Consider the following 19700-nt stretch of genomic DNA (forward strand, 5'->3'; position numbering starts at 1 on the left):
GCCATTAAAAGGGAAAAGACCAAAATCAGGCCTAGTCCGTCCCCACTTTGGAGGGAAAAACGTAAAAAGAAAAATTGTCCGATGGGTTCTAGACGGCAACACCGTCCCTAACGCCCGTTCCTCGGGGCCGGTCCGTCGGACTTCGGCTATAATCGGGCGATGTCCGTCCCTAGCTCATAGGCAACAGCAGAGAGCGATCGGCAATTCTCGTGACTAATCGATTTTAGCGGGACGATGGCCTTTTGAGCTTGAGACACGGATTCACGTTGTGTTATAATTCAATGGTGACGACGGTTTCGATTTAACAAAGGTCATTGAGCACAACAAGGAATATAAAATCCATAAGTTATACAAAAATCTTAAATGAATTATAAATTCCGAATCAAGATTTCTGAAACACAAATGGGCTTTTCGCTTCTTGGGTAAGGCCTCCCACTCGTGATGGGCCGCTCAAAAGTTTCAACATCCCCTTGCAACTTATAATTCATCTGTTCAGCGGTTGGTTCCTTTGGCCCTTTGTCCAAGCAACCGGCCTCGTGGTCACGTTTTATGTCTACAGCGCAATGCTCTTGTGACCCCAAATTTGTGCTGGAATGGAACACATACATTCGTCCATCGTCCCGTAAAATCAGGCGAAAGCGAACGGGGCAATCTCTTCGATTCCTAGAGCTTGTAGTTTCGGCGTTTGCGATGATGTCCATCATTCGGCTAAGTGAATGTGCCAGATTTAACTAAACACGCCCTTCGAAGGCGAATTTCCATATGCTAAAAGTACCATCATAAGTAAGCAGCACATCAGTGCCAGTGGAACCATGTCCACCAACATACAACTGTGTGCGCCTCACATATTAGATCCAGAGCACACTACTCATCTACCTAGGTGACAGAATACCGCCTTATTTGACATTACAATGGCATCTGATCCTATATATGATTAGGATTATATTCACAATATATTTGCATCGGTAGTGTAGCCTCATCAGTGCTTCCCAATTGGATCTTTCAAGTCTGGTGCAGACACGATTGAAGCGCGATAGCAGAGTAGCTACAGATCGAAACTATGGCTGTTGAAATGGAAGACCGGCCGAAGTGACCCCTTCCTTAAGTTCTGCGACCTGCATTCTTTGGCAACACTTGACTGAAGAGTCTCAGGACCACACACGATTACGCCGATGTCAACATTGCCCCAGCACTCGGACACAGATGTAAAAATTTCTGCGCAGAGGCACACCAAAAAATCAGCGCATGGGACTCGCATTGTTCCCGCATAACACCACCAATTACTCAGTTCTTTAGTTACTGAGGTCACTCAACTTAAAACAAGGAAAGAGTATATCATTTACTGAATGGCATGGCAAAGAGTACCTTCAAAGTTCGGTCGAGTGCCATAATACATTCTCCTTGAAACAGCGCGATCTTTTGGGACTAAGTTGTCCTGCACTGAATTAACACCAGCACTGTGCTGCAACACGTCATCCTTCCTGGCATCCGCAGATTCTTCCACCTTTAGAATTCTTCTTTCCCAGAGATGCCATAGATAGATGACAGGGCCTCCAAATATGATTACACTGGCAAACATGCATCCTACAAACAAGAGGCCTTTGTACCACCACGAGACTATGTTCAAAGGGTTTATGTAGAAGATGTCCAGCAGGGCCATCAATATGGCAAAGCCGAGCACAGACACGATAACATAAACCCCAGACCACACACGGTTTCCGGTGCCAACTAGAACAGACATGCGGCTTCCCTTAGATGGAGGAGACACGGAAGAGCTAATACCCTTGTAAAATTTACCTTCTTCCTGCATTATGATAATACTCAGTTCTACAAGATTTAAAAATTGAACAGCAATAGCAGAGAAGCTAACTGATCTGAGGCAAGTTCTATGTCAAAGACACAAAAGAAATTTACCAGAGGAGGATCTGATTCCCGAGTGACATAAACACAAACTTCTAGATTTAGTTTCTCGGAATAGTAAGGGCAGATTGACTCTGCATCAAGAGTGAAAAGTATTGGGAGCTCATCTGATTTTTTGATGGCCCAAATGACTAATATATTCCTGGGTACGCATGGTTTTCCTTGCTTCGTAAGATGAAGTATATCACTCAAGATAGCCAAAAGGGGGGATATCCCAATGCCTCCAGCCACTAGGATGAGATTTTCGTATCTACCAGAGAAAACAACTCAAGTAAGAATATGCCTTTGTCATGATGGTGAAAATTCAATTCAGCAAACTTTTACCAATGGAATCGAACTGAACAAACTTAAGATACTTCCTAACTTTGGAGAAGTCATCAGAGTCAGAATGTATTCTTTCAAAATGAGAAGGGTCCAAATCCATGTTGTTTTACTCATCACCAATTGTATGCTTCATGCATTATTGTTCTTTCACCATCAAGTATGAAAATTGTACTAGCAAAATCATAACTCATACGTCAGATGGTAAGGTAATTCATGGCCGTAAGGCCCTTCAACAGAGGCTGTTACGTTGGAATAATATTGGTTGGCCATAGCCAGTTCGTTTTCTCCTTCAGCACTAGACATGTCCGATACATTGCTCTTCAATTTTGCCGTCCATTCCCCTAAGACCTTTATGAGGACAGAGATATGATTCTTCCCATCCAAAGGACTAGAAGAAACACTGAAAGGATGCCATTGAAGCCAAGATAATTCCCTAATCTGAAGGAAAACGAAACTCAGGGCATTGTACCGCAGATCTGCGATGAGAAAGGAACAGTCGTTTAGTTAATAAAACATTCTTGAAAAGGGTACAACCAGCAGAACGTATTAACAATTGCCAATATAAAAGAGCACGAGAACAATTATTACTCGGTGGCTTTGAAAAGACCAATTCTACAGTTCCACAAGGGAGGGATGTTGCTGAAATAACATCCACAGTCCTTCGCGATTGGCAGAATCTCAGAAACCGGTCAATCACGAAGAGGAAAATTCCTCCAGCAGCTATACTGAAAATAAAATCTCCAACATGCAGAGCCATAAAGATGACAAAGACAATGTAGAGTTGGTGCGTGTAGAAGAATAATTCAAATTGCTTCTTCCTCACTGGAGACAATGATGTCACCCACATTAGTAGACCAGCCAAGAGGCTGATAACCCCAGGTAGATTAGCAACACCAAAATCTCTCCACTCCAGTATCTGAACAAAACATTCTTAGTCAGGAATATGAACTTTGGCATGATCAAGTTCGGTGTATGGGGAAAATCTCTAGGAAAAAGAGTTGCCATGGACCAGGATCATATAAGACATTTTATAGAAGCTAAAGATAGGGTGTGCCGACATTCCTATCCCTCGTTGTCATGACTTATTGAGACAATGTATAACTTCTTAAACAGGATTTCGAACGCAAAGCTAGAGCCTTGCCCAATTATCAAAGGAAAGGTACAGAAGCTACAATACTTGGAAAATATCTTGTAGCTGCAAAAGTAAAGCAGCAGATGCAGCATGATTTTCAAATTGGCGAGCATCGATATCAGATTACAATCTTTAATTATCATGTCACTTTGAGACTTCATACATCCCGCTCAGTAATTGGCCCCGTCATCTTGACCTTTTCCCTTCGACTTTTGAATTGCAGAAACTATATCTTTTGTTTTAAAGTCAGTTGTTCAACATGTCAAGCTACCCTTGCGTGATACATGTGACAGGATGTTAACAAGAGGGCTTCTTTCAATATATTGGACTGAGAAAGACATGAAACTAAAGCTAATTTAGGAGTACTGTAAAAAAAAAAAGGAAGAAGAAGAAGAAGGAACAGTCAGGGATTTCTCAAAAGCACAGTATGAGGGCTCACTTCCTGTAGCAGGCGACCTTGCAGACCCCATGCAATTAAGTAGAATAGCCCATGGAGGGTGAAGATAAACATTGTGAGATGTCCAAGCCAGACATGATATCGAGTTGCTTGCTCAAAGGGGATGTCAATGATACTGAGAAGAACAGATCCTCTAGTAATTGGGAGGAAGAGAAACGCCAAAAAGTACAGCCCGATGGCACCAAAACGAAGTCCAGAAAGTTCCAGCATCACTATGCTGCAAGGAATGATGAAATCCTCAGAAGAAAGGCTTTTGTTAGAAGAATAAAAAAGCTGCGTACAATGTTTGTAGTTAAGATTCTTGATGCATGAATTCAAATTATACACTGGCTGGCCTCGGTTCATGTAAGCCTCAATTTAGGTCAATGGGAAAAGCCTGATTATGAATTAGAGTGAAGGAGGAGTAATACCCTTTCAATTCGGAAGGTACTTGGAGCTCGGATAACAAGTTGAGATTCTGCAGGGTATAACCATAAACAGCCCACAAGACAAACATGACAAAGAGGCATATCCCGATAAACTCAGCTGCCGAGACTACTCCAAATGGTCCATCGACCAGGATGGGAAATGTCCGTAATCGAAACCTTGGGTATTTGCTAGTCTTCTTCCTGTGATCTCAAGTTGCAGTGGCAGTGAGAAAGTAAATTTGCACAACAAAGATGCACAGACTACTGACACAATGACTGGAGTTTCGATTCAACGTACAATTGGAGATCTTTCTCCCCAGCAATGATAAGACTTGCTATGGCAAGAAATGCAACAGCTAGAATCGGGCCACTGTATAGCAAGAAAATGCTTCCTGCAGGGTTTTAAGTGCCAAAATGAGGCGACAATGACTGCTAACTATACGTAGTTAGGGTAAGGGAGAGCAAAAGCTGAACCTGTAATGCCATACACGCTTCCGCTGGCTGCTCCAGTCCAATTTCTCGTGAATTTCTCCGCGGACTCCGAGGGGGAAGCAAACATGATCGCAACCCAGAAAATGAAGAGGAGCCACATTGCGATGTTGAGAACCCATTTGGCGAATGCAGGGGGGGCGAAACGAGGTGGCTTCTCGACATCGGTAAGGTCGAGCAGCAGAGGCTCATGAGCAGAGTGCTTTTTAGCCATGCCAAGAGATATGATGATGGAGGGTGTTCTGAAGAAGCCTAGGCTAAAACCATAGATATATATACAAAAACTCAGAGAGAATCTGAGGACACCTCCAAGTCCAAATTATGTGGAACCATACAACAATAAGGGATTTGGCATGGCATACATCAGTTAGGAGAATTCAAACCACACACATCACAATCTTAGCATCGCCTCTGAGAAGAAACCATATCCCGTCGCGATGCACACAGAATGAGAAGGTGGCGTCGTCTTGCCATTCTGTGGCTGAGACAGTAGACACCAGGATTCTCCATACATGAAGAAGAGGACATATCAGTCGCCGCTCAACCGTACTGGGTGCATTTTGTTCTCTACCAGTGAAGCTGATAAAAGATCCTCTCTTTGCCGTCCCTCTTCTTGGTCTCCCAAAATATGACGATGAAGAAGTGAATAACAAAACCAAGTCCACAAAAAATGGGAATTGGACAGGGCAATTACTGGTGTTTGGTTGTCTCATCCCAGAAGAATCACCCTACTGAGAAGCGATCAGGTCCACTCAATTACATGCGTACCAGAGAACTTGCACGTCATCCTTCTTCACATGATCGGCCGTATGGGTGGGTCACATTAACGCAAGTGCCATCTCGCTCGAGCGATAGAAAACTTGACGAATACGACCCAGCAACCTACGGTCTTTGAAGCCGATGATGAGCTTGAATTGTACGCTTCTTCGCAAATTTGAAGTAAAAAAAAAAAAAAATGCAATCTTTGGCTTGTCGACTCAAGAAAGAAAAATAATTTGATTGACCCAGTGAGCAGAAAAGGATACCCTCTTGATTTTTCAAGAGACTTGCAAAACATCATGTACGATTTCGAATGACTTTTAAGCTATACGGACCTCCATTGAAGCTGAATTTTTCACCGATCCTAGTTGAACCTTTTACATGTCAGCAGTAATCAAAGTAAAAAATCTCGAAGACGCGAACGTACAAGTTTAAAGATTTTTCTTTTTCTGGGGTTTCGACGAGACGTGTAGATTGGACGACCATGTTTGGGTCTGATTCTCGGTCATTTTCTTCGTCCTTAATTTGATCCACTTTGACACAAATTTCCCTCTTCTTGCTTCAGCTTGTGTATTCAATGGTCACGATGGTCGTTAGACTCTTGCACGCACAAATTATGGCCTATTGGAAACTCATATCAATGGAAAAAAACTTGATGGTGGAATTAGCAACCATCCGTGAAACAACGTCCAACAACAGACATCCGAGGGTGTCTCACGTGGAAGATCCAGAGCACACTAACGATGGTCTGACTAGGAGACAGATAAAATAACTTCGCAATGAGACAGTCACGATGACACCTGATCCCGTATAATTAGGATAATATTCATTGTCTACGGTGCATTGCATTATTAGCATCGGCTTATCGATGCTCCCAGTGGGATCCACCGAGTTTAGCATGGGCGCGGTAGGAGAGACGCTACAAAGTTGCCACAGATCGAAACTATGGCTGTTGAAATGGAAGACCGGGCTAGGTGACCCCCTCCTTAAGTTCCTAGACCTGCATTGTTTGGCAACACTCGACCAAAGAGTCGCCGGACCGCACACAATCACGCCAATATCTGACGTTGCCCCAGCGCTCGGGCATGGATTTAAAGATTTCTGCGCAGAGAGTCGTGCAAAAAATCAATGCGTGGGATCCCATTGGTCCAGCATAAGCACCAAGAGTACTCGGTTCTCCAACAACTAATGAGATCAGTCAACTCGAAACAAGCAAAGAACATCATCTCCTGAATGATATGGCAAAGAATACCTTCAAAGTTCGGTCTAGCTCCGTAGTACAGCACGATCTTCTGGGACGAAGTTGTCCTGCATTATATTCACATTGGCACTGTCACTCTGCTGCGACCTGTTATCATTCTTGCCGTCCTCGACTTCCTCTGCAGCAAGGATCCTTCCTTCCCAGCGATGCCATAAAAAGATGACGGGCTCCAAATATGATTACACTGGCAAGCATGCATCCTTCAAACAAGAGGCCTCCGTACCACCATTTGACTATGTTCAAGGGATTTATGTAGAAGATGTCCAGGAGGGCCATCAATACGGCAAAGCCAACCACGGATGAGACGCTATATAGTCCAGACCATATACGGTCTCCCGTACCGACTAGAACGGACATGCCTCTTCCCCTTAATGGAGGGGACACCGAACAGCTAAAGCCCTCGTTGTTGTTACCTTCTTCCCGCGTCATAACCACACTCAGCTCTATCAGATTTAAAATTCAAAACTGGAATAGTAGAGAAAACTTCACTGATCTGAGGCAAATTGTGTGTCAAAGACACAAGTCGAATTTACCAATAGTGGATCTGATTCCCCAGTGACATAAACACAAAGTTCAAGATCAAGTCTATCCGAAAAGTTAGGGCAGATCAACTCCATATCCAGGGTGGAAAGTAGATGATGCTCATCGGAAATTTTGATGGCCCAAATGACCAAGACATTTGCTCTTCAATTTGTCTGTCCATCCCCCTACGGCCTTCACAAGAACAGAGATATGATTATCCCCAGCCGAAGGACTAGAAGAAACACTGAAAGGATGCCATGGAAGCCATGACAAGTCCCTAATCTGAAGGAAGACGAAGCTCAGTGCATTGTACCTCAGATCTGCATTGCCAGCTGAAAGCAGACTTAAATGTTTTAACATTCTTGGAAAGGGTGTACAAAGCAATTTATGAACGATCCACAGATGAAAGAAAGAAAACTAGAATAATGAGTACTTGCTGGCTTTGAGAAGACCAATTCTACAGTTCCACAATGGAGGCGCCTCACGGAAATAACGTCCACAGTCGTTCGTGATTGGCAGAATCTCAGAAAACACAAAGAGGAAAATTCCTCCAGCAGCTATACTGAATATGAAATCTCCGATGTGCAAAGCCAGAAAGAGCACAGAGATGACGTAGGGTTGGTGTGTGTGGAAGAATAATTCGAATTGCTTCTTCCTCACTGGAGGCATTGATGTCGCCCACATCAGCAAACCAGCCAAAAGAGTGATGACACCGGGTAGATTGGATATACCATCATCCGTCCACTCCGGTATCTGAATGAAACATTCTCGTTCATGAATGAAGAACTTCAGCATAACCAAGTTACATGTCTACATTATGCAAAGAAGAAGGACATTGGGAGATGTCCAAGCCAGACATGATACCAGGTTGCTTGCTCAAAGTCAAAGGGGACGTCTATGATGCGAAGAAGAACAGATCCCCTAGTGATTGGGAGGAAGAGAAACCCAAGCAGAACATCACGATGGAACCAAGGTGAAGTCCTGAACGTTCTAAAATCTCCAACCTGCAAAAGGCGATCAAATAGGAATGACCTCGTTTACTAGGAATCGTAAAGATGCAATGCCCCAATAACTCATTAACACTTGAGATTCCTCAAGTGAATTAGTCCTACAATTTCCCATCGGAAGGTCCTTGGAGCGCCTCCCATAAATGGTCGAGAATATCCGTGGCGTAAGCATACACAACCCACAAAGCGAACAGAACAAAGAGGCCCATCCCAATAAGCTCAGCTGCCGAGACTACTCCGAATGGTCCATCGACCAGGATGGGAAATGTCCGCAGTCGGAACCTTGGCTGCTTGCTAGACTTGTTCCTGACATGTCATGTTCAGTGGCAATAAGAAATCGAATTTTAGTACCAAAAACAGAAAAATGCAGCAACAATGAGGTACAAGGATTGAAGGCTCGACATACCATTGGAGCTCCTTCTCTCCGGCAATATTGAGACTTGCCATGGCAAGAAATGCGATGACGAGAACCGGACAGCTGAACACCAAGAATATGCTCCCTGCAGGGAGTTTTCAAGCGCCAAGCATGAGGCGACATTGATTGCTAGTAGGCCTAGTTCAAGATCGAGGAGAAACCATCACAAAGGAAGAACCTGTAATCCCGTATATGCTTCCACTGGCTACTTTAGTCCAGTTCTCAAGGTACATATTCCCGGCAGAGTCCAAGGGGCATACGAGCATAACTGCAACCCAGAAGCCGAAGACGAGCCACATTGCAATGCCGAGAACCCGTCTGAAGAATGCAGCAGCGGTGGAATGAGACGGCTTCCCCGTTCTCAGCATCAGCAAGGTTTGGCAGCAGCGGTTCATCAGCAGAGTGCCCACTGGCCATCGGAAGTGACGATGATGGAGACAAATATTTATGACCCTTAAAATATTATAAAACGAAACCAGCGATCCGATAATATAGACAGCACCGGAGTTATTTTACTGTAGAACAAGCCATATAGCGAAGATTACAATCACACTGGAGCACTAAAAGAGCTCTCAATTATACTCTATAATTCACAAAGTGTTTAGCCATCGATAATCTCCCAATCTCATAGAGGAATTACAATTTCTATTCACAAGAATGTAACCGAGTGAATCACCTTGTATAATTGCAGCCAGCAGAATAAACCAACGTGAAGGCCACTGTCCATCTGCACGTCAACTCCCCTCTGAACTCTCAGTTCAACAATTCGCCACTGGAACTTCTCCTGTCTTTTCGGTAGATGTGGCCATTGCCATTGGATGTCCAGGCAATCTCAGAAGAAACTGAGTAGCTGAGGCGGTCCGCTGCATTGTTGTCAGCTGACGGCCACATGCATATTACGACCACGACCGTGCACGTTAGTAATGTAATGGCTGCTCCACAACCAAGGAAACTCGACAGGTGTGGTTCAGCACCTAGTCTTGCTTCGTTTATTTCACAGAAAAGTTTTTTTAGAAATATTTTCTCCAATTTTTGGGTTTGCGGGCCGAAAACATATGCTCAAAGAAAATATTTTCCGATCAATGAAAAATTTCCTTCTAAAACGAGGAAATTAATTTCCACTTTTGAGAAAGGGAAATCATTTTTTCCTCTACCTCATTTTTCTCTCGTGGGTAACTTGAAACAGAGAAAATTTTTCTCTCTCTCTCCTCTTCCTCCATCCTCACGTTCGAGTTCTCTCTCCTCCATCCTCACTCTCTCTCTCTCTCCTCCATCTGTGTGATCCTCAGAGTCTCTCTCTCCTGCATCCCGTTTTCTCTCCTCACAGTCTCTCTCTTCCATGCTTGAAAATATACTGGTGCATTTTCAGATTTTAGCCAAATGCCGAAAAATATCGTTATTTTTCAGGAAAATGACTAGCCGGAAAATATTTTCCGAAAACTTGACATTTTTCGCGAAACAAACGGAGCTTAAAACCGGTTGAATTTGCGGTTTGGGTGAGTATTGAAGGCCATCAAGCCTTGGGGAACAAAGTCCAGTCGAATGTGGCCGGGGAGATTTGTTCTAATTGGCAGATTCACTTCGATTTAGTGGATTGCTTTATGAGTTTGTTGCTCTGTTTTTGGGTGGTTTATGGTTTGATGCTTGTGTTGTCAGCATCAGCTCGATTGGCTTGTAGCTAGTCATCCCAAAGGAGTTCTTGATGAACCAACAAAGAAAAATTGATTTATTATTTACCAACTTTTGTTTGACTATCTTACCAAGGATTCAATTTACCATCCACCATATGAAATTAGCAATCTATTTCATTTATGTGCATTTTAGACTTTTCTTCAATTAGATTACCAACTCTCACTCGGCTTGTTAACCAAATATTATTTGTTCTTCCTCAATGTACTAAGTCTTCTACTTAAGTTTACCACCATTACATATAACTTCTGGAATGGCAAAAGTATACCTCAAGTGTCAATATTTGTATACGGCGCTCACTTTGGTGCAAATAATTTTTTTTTTTTTATTACTTAAGTATCAATTTTTTGAAAAACAGTTATTTAAATGCCAACTTTGGTGAGGTCGCCAGAATTTCTTATCATTGGCACTAAAGTGATCATTTTCTCCGATTTGGCACTAAAGTGATCATTTCTTGGATCACTTAAATGCTAATTTTTTTAAATGATTATTTAAATGCCAACTCCAATGAGGTTGCCGGAATTTCTCGCTATTGACAATCGTTTTTTTCTCCGATTTGGCACTTAAATAATCCCGAAAAGAATATTGGCACTAAAGTGAGCACTTTACACAAATATTGATACTTGAGGTGTCCTTATGCCTTTCTCGAATTTACTGATTTTTTTAATGGAAGTTATCAATCTCATTAACGCAATTGCCAACTTTTCTCTCATAAAGTTTTCAACTTATCAAATATTATTTGAATTACTCGTCATTGCTTATTATTTTGTTCATTAAATTACCAACTTTTCTCATATCGAGCACAAATAGAAAAAAAATTCTATTATATTTTAGCAACTTTTATTAAATTACTTAGCAACCTTTATTTTTATCGAATATAGCTTAATTTCCTGAAAATCCCAAATTTTAAGTCCGCTCTCATATCTATCTCGATCTTTTTATCTTTTAAAAAATATACCCAACTTTTATTTTGAGTTGCAAATCTATCCTTATCGTCCAAATCGCCATTAGTTATCCAACATTACATGTTACACCAGACAATATAAATGAAAAACAAGAAAAAGAAAAACTGAGAGAGATAAAGAGAAAGAGAATAAACTAAAAAGAAAAACTGAGAGAGGGAGGCCGCTCGAGCTTCCAACTCGTGACAGCAAGCTTCGAGGTCATGGCGGCCATGTTTGTTGGAGTTTCAAGCCGCGAAGCTTACGGAGGCCATAGCCACTCGAACTTCGGACGCATGATGCCTGAGCAGAGAACGCGAACAGACAGATCTTTGTTTTTGTTTACATTCTAGAGAACGGAGCTCTGTTTTTGTTGTGACTGAGCAGAGAACGCGAACAGGCATTTGTGATTATGGGAGGTTCTGTATCCATTGATGCAGTTATTATCATGATTTGGTGTTTAAAATTTTATAGGATCGGATGGGCTATTAAGAATAATTTTTAGACCAACATAAAGGTGCGCCCATATAGCAAGTTTCAACTAATATAGCCAAAAGTGGGAGAATGTAAGAAATTTTTTTTGATGTGGGCCAAATTAATTGAAAATAATATTTACCGTTTAACGGGGCTAGTCTATTAAGGTAGGGTATACATATTCTTAATTAGTTTAATATGAGCTGACTAGTGTGGGTCGAGTTGGGTCCGACCCGTAATAAAATGGCATGTGGCTGAAACCTCTATAAATAGGGCTCAAGTCTCTCTTCTGACCCTTTGATGTACAAATTATGTGGCATTCTCATTTGGCCAGTGTCCCGGCGAGAGAAGTAGAGGGAAAGCATTTGAGTTCCGAATCGTCGTTATTCCGCATCAAGATTGATGAATTCTAACTTAGGTGCGCAAATCCCTTTTTCCTCTATCATAATGTGTTTCAAATTCTGATTACGGAGTTCCGGGGTATGCCATTTTCGTGGCCTACATTGCCCGCCATGGCTCTCACGTCTAGTGGCTTCATTCTTACGAATTTTGGTTCGAGGTCTCACCTTTGAAGGCTACCAGTAATTCTAAGCAAGCGTCCTCCCATTCTCATGTCGCCTGCTCACGCAATTGAGTAGTTCCATATGGCCATGGTCGTCGTCACGCCTCTCTCTCCCCTCGCTCGTCCCCATCTATTTCTGCTTACGTGCTTTGCTCAGTCATCACATGATCGCGGCAGCCATGGCCATGGCCGGTCAAGCTTTGTGCTCGCTGTGATCGGGAGCTTGAAGATTGGGTGGCTACGCCACCGGGAGCTTAGAGCTCGAGTGGCCACGGCCGTCTGCCTCTCTTTAAGTTTTTCCTTCTTCTTTTTTTTTTTTTGTTTTTTTCCTTTTCTTTTCCTTCTCTTTCTCTATTTCATTTTTTCTTTCCGTTTTAATTTATTTTGTCTGATGTGTCAGTACACACATACGCCATGTTGGATGACTAATGATGACTTGGACAGCAAGGATAGATTTGAGACTCAAAAATAAAAGTTGAGGATTTAATTTGAGACAAAAAAAAAAAATCGGGATAAGTTTGAAGCTAAACCTAAAGTTGGAATTTTTTAGGGAATTAGATGGACTCTTATATGAAATCGTCAATTTTTTTGTGGGACTTGCCAACTTTTCTCTAATTGAGTTGACTAATAATATTTGAGTTACTAACTTTCGTATAAGACGCTTATTAACCTTTATCTAACTTCTTATACTAAATCTTTTTTATTGAGCCACTTTTATTTGTCTTACTTACCAACCATTTTCTACGATTGAATTTTGAGATATTTGAGTTAGTTGCCAATGTTTATTTGGTTTGTTGCTTTTAAATCACCAACTTCTCTTATAACTCACAAGGAAAAATTAATCTTTCTAAATACCAACTTTTATTTAACTTTCTTATCCACACGCTAAATTTATGAACTTTTGTATAGGATTGTCCACCTTTATTTAGTAATTTATCAACTTATTACCATTTAAGTCACCCAATAGAAAAAGTAGTACATTAAAAGAAATCAAGTAAACATTGATAAACAACTCAAATGAAAGTTGGTAACATAGAATCGGTCGATAATTTAACTAGATAAAAGTTGGTATTCACATAAATTAAAGTTTGTAACAACATATAAGAGTTGAGAAATTTAAAGCTGGTAAAAGATAAGAAAAACTGGTAATTACAAGAAAAATAAATACGATAAATAACTCAAATGAGAGTTGGTAACCAAACACTATATAGTACTTTAAAGGGAGAAAATTTAATGAGCCGCGCTAAGATTTTGAGGATCATTCTCTACAGGTTGCAACTCAGGACACCCCTCTGATCTATGCTCGTAATGCCCGCAATGAAAGCAGGTCAAATGAATGCCTCCGTACTCTCTCTTACTTAGGTTGGTAAATGCAAAAGATTGTTAATCAATGTAAATAAATATCTGTAACTTAATTAAAAAAGTTGGTAACTCAATATACGTACATACGTATATACACACATATATATAGATAAATATCTCAAATGAGAGTTGGTAAGCAAAAGTTAGTTGATAATTTAATATGACGAAAGTTAGTGAATCACTCTAAAGGTTGGTAATTCTACATCAGAGTTAGTTAATTCGAAATAATTGTGCAAATATTTGCTAAGTTGCAAACTATGCAAAAAAATTATTAGTTTCATAAATTTTTTGCTAAACACTAACAAATCACTTGAAAAAAGAAAATAAGTCACTGCCATATTTTTTAACCAATAGCTTTTTTATACTTGCCAACCATAACTGAACGTTAAAAAAAAAGAAAAATCTAAGAGTGACTTTACCATATTTACTTTTTATGCATTTCAAATCTACCACTCGTTCAAGTCGACTTTTATTTAACATGCTTGAGACAGTCCATATGGACATGTAGGTTAGCATACACAATTATCATAATTTTTCTTATAAGTTAAATTATACTTTTGAGTTGTGACCGTAAACTCAATAGATAACTTTTTCACTAAGTATGATTAAGAACAAAAGGGCCCTTTTAGTGACTCACGGAGCAGACATTGCTCTTGCAAACGTTATTCTCATTTGCGAAATTTAGGGACGAATTTATTCAATTTCGAACAGTTTTAAATATTTGAAGCGGTGGATACTAATTAGACGAACATATTTGAGGTTGTTCCAAACCCATCCCAAGAATTGACAGGGCAGCTACAGGTCGAAACTGTGGCTGTTGAAATGGAAGACCGGGTGAAGCGCTCCTCTCCTCAAGTTCTGCGATCTACACTGCTTGGCAACGCTCGAACGAAGAGTCGCGGGACCGCACACGACCACGCCGATATCGACATTGCCCCAGCGCTCAGACGCGGACATGAAGATTTCTGGTGCAAAGATGGGAATTGGGATCATATTGTACCAGCATAAGCATCAATAAAGGCTGAGTTCTTTAACTACTGCTACCGAGTTCTTTGGTTGCTACCAAGAGTGAGATCATTCCATCTAAAACAAGGACATCATCTCCCGAATGACATGGCAAAATGTACCTTCGAAGTTTGGTCTGGCGCCGTAATGCGTAGTCCTTGAAACACCGCGATCTTTCGGGACTACGTCATCCTGCCTCGTGTTGAAATGTGCACTCTGCTGCGACTCGTCATCCTTTTCACCATCCTCGGCTTCCTCGACAGCGATGGCTCTTTTTTCCCAGCGATGCCATAGATAGATGACTGGGCCGCCAAATATGATTACACTGCCAATCATGCATCCTACAAGCAAGAGGCCTTTGTACCACCATGAGACTATATTCAAAGGGTTTATGTAGAAGATGTCCAACAGGGCCACCGATACGGCAAACCCAACTATGGACGAGATGACATAAGCTCCGGCCCACAGACGGTTTCCCGTACCGACTAGAACAGACATGCCGCTTCCCCTGGATAGAGTAGACACGGAAGTGCTGATGTCCTCATCAGTGTTACCTTCTTCCTGCATCATAGTCACACTTAGCTCTCTATTTCACGGATCCGAGGCAAATTGTATGTCGAAGAAACAAGTCAGACTTACCAGTGGAGGACCCGATTCCCTAGTGACATAGACACGAACTTCGAGGTCCAGCTTATCGCGAAAGTTAGGGCAGATCGACTCCGTATCCAGAGTGGATAGCAGATGACGCTCATTGGATTTTCTTATGGCCCAAATCACCAAGACATTCTTTGGTAAGCATGGTTTCCCTTGATTTGTAAGATGGAGTATGTCACTCAAGACAGCCAAAAAGGGGGAAATCCCACTGCCTCCAGCTACCAGAATGAGATTTTCATATCTACCAGAGCAAATAATTCAAGTAAAAAGCAAATCAAATGGACACTATCTTAAGATACTTTGTAATCCAGAAGCACTAATTTTTTATGGAGGTCAGAATGTGTTCTTTCAAATGAGAAGGGTCAAGCTTCGCCTAGTTTTACTCATCACCGATGGTTTCATGCCGTACTGTTTTCTCGCAACGAAAGATGTACTAGCAGATCATAAAACATACGTCAGATGGTAAGGGATTTCGTGCCCGTAAGGCCCTTCGACGGAAGCTGTTATTTTGGAACGAGATTGGCTGTGGAGTTCGTTTTCTCCTTCTGGGCCGGACATATGCGATACCTTGCTCTTCAACTTCGAGGTCCATTCCCCTAAGACCTTTATGAGGACAGAGATATGTTTCCTTCCAGCCAAAGGACTAGAAGAAACACTGAAAGGATGCCACTGAAGGCCAGACAATTCCCTAATCTGAATGAATATGAAACTCAGGGCAGTGTACTGCAGATCTGCATCACCAAGAGAGTACTGACTCAAATAGCAGAACATTCTTCAAAAGAATACAAGGAACTAATTGACGATCCACAGATGAAGAAAATAAGAATTATTAGTACTTGCTGGCTTTGAGAAGACCAATTCTACACTTCCACAAGGGAGGCACGTCGCGGAAATTATACCCACAGTCCTTTGCGATTGGCAGAATCTGAGAAACCGGTCGATCACAAAGAGGAAAATCCCTCCAGCGGCTATACAAAAGATAAAATCTCCGACATGCAGAGCCAGAAAGATGACGAAGACAACATAGAGTTGGTGTGTATAGAAGAACAACTCGAATTTCTTCTGCCTCACAGGAGGCAACGTAGTCACCCACATCAGTAGACCAGCCAAAAGGCTGATAACCCCGGGAAGAATGGCAACACCTTCATCTGCCCACTCCAGTATCTGAAGAAGACATTCTGAGTCATGGATTAAGAACTTCAGCATAATCAAGTCCTCCTATGTCTGATTATGGAAATTTCTGACAGAAATTTACCACGGACACCGATCACATATTGAGAGACATCCTATAGGGGCCATAAATTTATGCATGCATTCTCATCTCGTGTTCTGTCATGACTAACACTTATGATGCTCAGCTCCTTAAACAGGAAACGAAAAGAATGATAAAGATAGAGCTAACTGGAGAGAGGAAAAGATAACCATTTAAGCAAAAGCAAATTGCTGGGGCTCACTTCATCTAGCAGTTGACCTTCTAGCGCCCATGCAATTACGAAGCATAGCCCATGGAAAGTGGAGAAGAACATTGTGAGATGTCCAAGCCAGACATGATACCGGGTTGCTTGCTCAAAGGGGACATCTCTGATACTGAGAAGAACAGATCCCCTAGAAATTGGGAGGAAGAGAAATGCCAAGCAGTATATCCCGATGGTACCAAATCGAAGTCCGGTAAGTATCATCATCAAAATCCTGCAAAGAACAATGAAGTACCCAGTGGATCGGCCTTGTTTACTAAGGATCGAGAAGACGCATTCAGCAATAACACATGATATTTTCGATGCATAATTTCAAATGGTTGGCCAGCGTCGGTTTCATTTAAGCCTCAATTTCGGCCAAGGGTTAAAAGGGGTGACTATGAATTTCAGCTGGAATGAGGAATACCATTTCCCTTCAGAAGATAATGAGAGCTCTGATAACACTTCGAGATTCTGCATGGTATAAGCATATAAAGCCCACAGAACAAACACAACAAAGAGGCAAATCCCGATAAACTCAGCCGCTGAGACTACTCCGAACGGACCATCGACCAGGATGGGAAATGTCCGCAATCGAATCCTTGGGTATTTGCTCGTCGTCTTCCTGAGATATCGTGCTCAATGGCAATGTATGAGGAAGTAAATTTGTTCAGTGAAAAATGCGGAGATAAAAAAGGGACAATAACTAGAGGGTTCAACGTACAGTTGGAGCTCTTTCTTCCCATCAACCATAAGACTTGCTATGGCAAGAACCACGATGACGAGAATCGGACCGCTGCACACCAAGAACATGCTCCCTGCTGGGTGGTTCAAGCACCAATAAGATGACAATCATCGCCAGTAGGCCCAAGTTCAGGATCTGAGGAGATACTAAAAAATAGCCAGACCTGTAGTTCCGTATACGCTTCCGATGGTCGCTCTGGTCCAACTCTCCAGGAACTCAGTCCCGGCATCTGAGGGGAAAGTAAACATAAGCGCGACCCAGAAACCGAGGACCAGCCACATGGCGATGCCGAGAACCCATTTGACGAACGCGCTGGCAAAGGCGGTACGAGGCGGATTCGCGCTCTCGGCATCGGTAAGGTTCAGCAGCAGAGGCTCGTCAGCGGAGTGGTCATCGGCCATGGGAAGTGATGTGGCGATGGAGGGTATTCACAGCGAATTCGAGTGGCCTTGCTTTTTGACTAGGCCGATCATGGCGTTATAGAGCCGTGGGGTTTGACGGCAGTCGTTTTAAAACAACGATTTGGTCGAAGAAGAAATTTTAATTTTTCGCTTTTGAGAGCGGCTTGAATAATCGCTTTGGGTCTGCGATTTGTTGAAGCGTACGAGTTGTTTTGTTAGCGTTTAAGTTTAGCTTAGTTGATTCGTAATTGTGGTAGCATTTTACTTTATTTTGACGTTGTTTATCACTTATTTGTTAGGATAGGGAGTTCGACAATTCAAGTAACGTTTATTGTTTAGTCGTAAGCGGTTCCAAGTAAGTGGTGCTATCTCTTCTTTAAATTTTTAAATGCATATTTCGAAAATGAAAAGAATTAGACATATTATGTGCAAAGTTTGATTCGTTAAAAGGAAAAAGTGATTTTTCATAGCATATTTTATGAATAATTTCGGATTGGGCAGTTACTACTTTTCGATTAATTGTAAATCGTTTTAGGAAAGTTATTGTGAAATGAGTTCGAAAATGATTCGAGAAACGTTTTATGAAAGGCGTTCCAAATTATTATGGATTTATTAGATGGATTTCGAAATGGTGTGAGAAATATTTTGTGAAATTATGATAGTGTTAGTCAATGGTCAAATGCTACACGATAAAACGAGTCTCGTGAGAACCACCTCTAGAGTTTTATTGTTAAGGGCTAAGTGCTACACGATGATATGAGTTGCGTGGGAGCCACCTTTAGGACATTGTACTATTGATGTGAGTTAAACAAGGGTTAAGTGCTACACGGGTGACGCGAGTCTCGTGGAAGCCTTGTAGTCAAGAGCTAATGACGCGAGTCGCGTGGAAGCCACCTTTAGGGCCTTGTGCTATTGATATATTGATCAAGGCTACTTCTTAGATTCGAGTTGCAAACGGAAATCTAAGGTTTGGATGGCAATATATACACAATCCAAGTGAAGTACTGAGGTTGGGAGAGAGTTGGGTGATGAACAAACCAAGTCTTATGCTCTTGAGTCTTCTTCTTCTGTTGTTAGCGTCTACGATGCTGATTATATCTCTGTGAGTTGCTACTAAGTTGTAATAGCAATATAGTCAAATGTGCAAGTGTGAGTGCAAGTAGTTGTGCCCCGATAGTGTAATCTATCGTGTAATTGGAACAACACTAGCCTATTGTAATTGACATTGTTGATTACTAGTGGGATTTCAGCCTCATTAGCTTGGGGACAAAGTCGAACCACTATAAATCTCAGTGTGCTATATTCTATCTCTTTATTATCAGCACTCCAGATGTCATTATCTTATTATCAGCACCGTACCCAATTACGTATTATTCTTCAACTGTTTATGTACTCCTAATTACCACTTAAGTTACCCAATATTCCCGATGGAGTCCAAGGGGGATACAAGCATAGCCACGACCCAGAAGCCAAAGACGAGCCACATTGCGATGTCGAGAACCCGTCTGAAGAATGCGGTAGAGGTGGAACAAGACGGCTTCTCGTTCTCAGCATCAGCAAGGTTTGGCAGCACTGGTTCATCAGCAAAGTGCCCACTGGCCATCGGAAGTGACGATGATGGAGGTTATTCTAGAGAAGTCTTGGCCGACAAATATGTATGACACCTCCAAATGTTATAAAAAAAAGCCAGCGATCCGATAATATAGACAGCACCAGAGTT

The 19700-nt window shown here is 41.8% G+C and overlaps 2 protein-coding genes and 1 pseudogene across 4 annotated transcripts in view; 1 reads left to right on the forward strand and 2 right to left on the reverse strand.

Moving 5' to 3' along the window:
• LOC115735585 (DNA repair protein REV1) overlaps window positions 1–19700 on the forward strand; it is an 870695-nt gene that overhangs the window by 197339 nt on the left and 653656 nt on the right. The window lies entirely within an intron of this gene.
• On the reverse strand, window positions 727–18015 carry LOC115731663 (ferric reduction oxidase 7, chloroplastic-like). 2 transcript variants are annotated; one of them, XM_030667488.2, is made up of 9 exons: window positions 4715–5429; window positions 4539–4632; window positions 4244–4441; window positions 3816–4050; window positions 2833–3160; window positions 2438–2720; window positions 1915–2170; window positions 1366–1804; window positions 727–1215 (listed from the first exon to the last, which is right to left on the reverse strand). In XM_030667488.2, the coding sequence occupies exons 1-9, from the start codon at window positions 4941–4943 to the stop codon at window positions 1046–1048; spliced, it is 2232 nt and encodes a 743-aa protein (XP_030523348.2). In that variant the 5' UTR covers window positions 4944–5429; the 3' UTR covers window positions 727–1045. The 2 variants fall into 2 exon arrangements, with proteins under 2 accessions (XP_030523348.2, XP_048128877.1); XM_048272920.1 differs by lacking the exons at window positions 727–1215; window positions 1366–1804; window positions 1915–2170; ... (4 more) ...; window positions 4539–4632; window positions 4715–5429 and adding exons at window positions 14507–14686; window positions 14849–15287; window positions 15366–15621; ... (4 more) ...; window positions 17559–17652; window positions 17743–18015.
• LOC115736001 lies at window positions 6755–9061 on the reverse strand (annotated as a pseudogene).

Source organism: Rhodamnia argentea, chromosome 11 (assembly GCF_020921035.1).
Source record: "Rhodamnia argentea isolate NSW1041297 chromosome 11, ASM2092103v1, whole genome shotgun sequence".
NCBI classification, from domain to species: domain Eukaryota; kingdom Viridiplantae; phylum Streptophyta; class Magnoliopsida; order Myrtales; family Myrtaceae; genus Rhodamnia; species Rhodamnia argentea.

Bases quoted from the DNA above. Each gene is read 5' to 3' on its own strand.
- LOC115731663 (XM_048272920.1), bottom strand. From the start codon at position 17,980: ATGGCCGATGACCACTCCGCTGACGAGCCTCTGCTGCTGAACCTTACC. The intron at 17,070-17,261 runs GTATTCCTCATT...TGTTCTTTGCAG, and splicing joins TTATCTTCTGAAGGGAAATG to GATTTTGATGATGATACTTA. The intron at 15,288-15,365 runs GTAAGTCTGACT...ACTATGATGCAG, and splicing joins GGGAATCGGGTCCTCCACTG to GAAGAAGGTAACACTGATGA.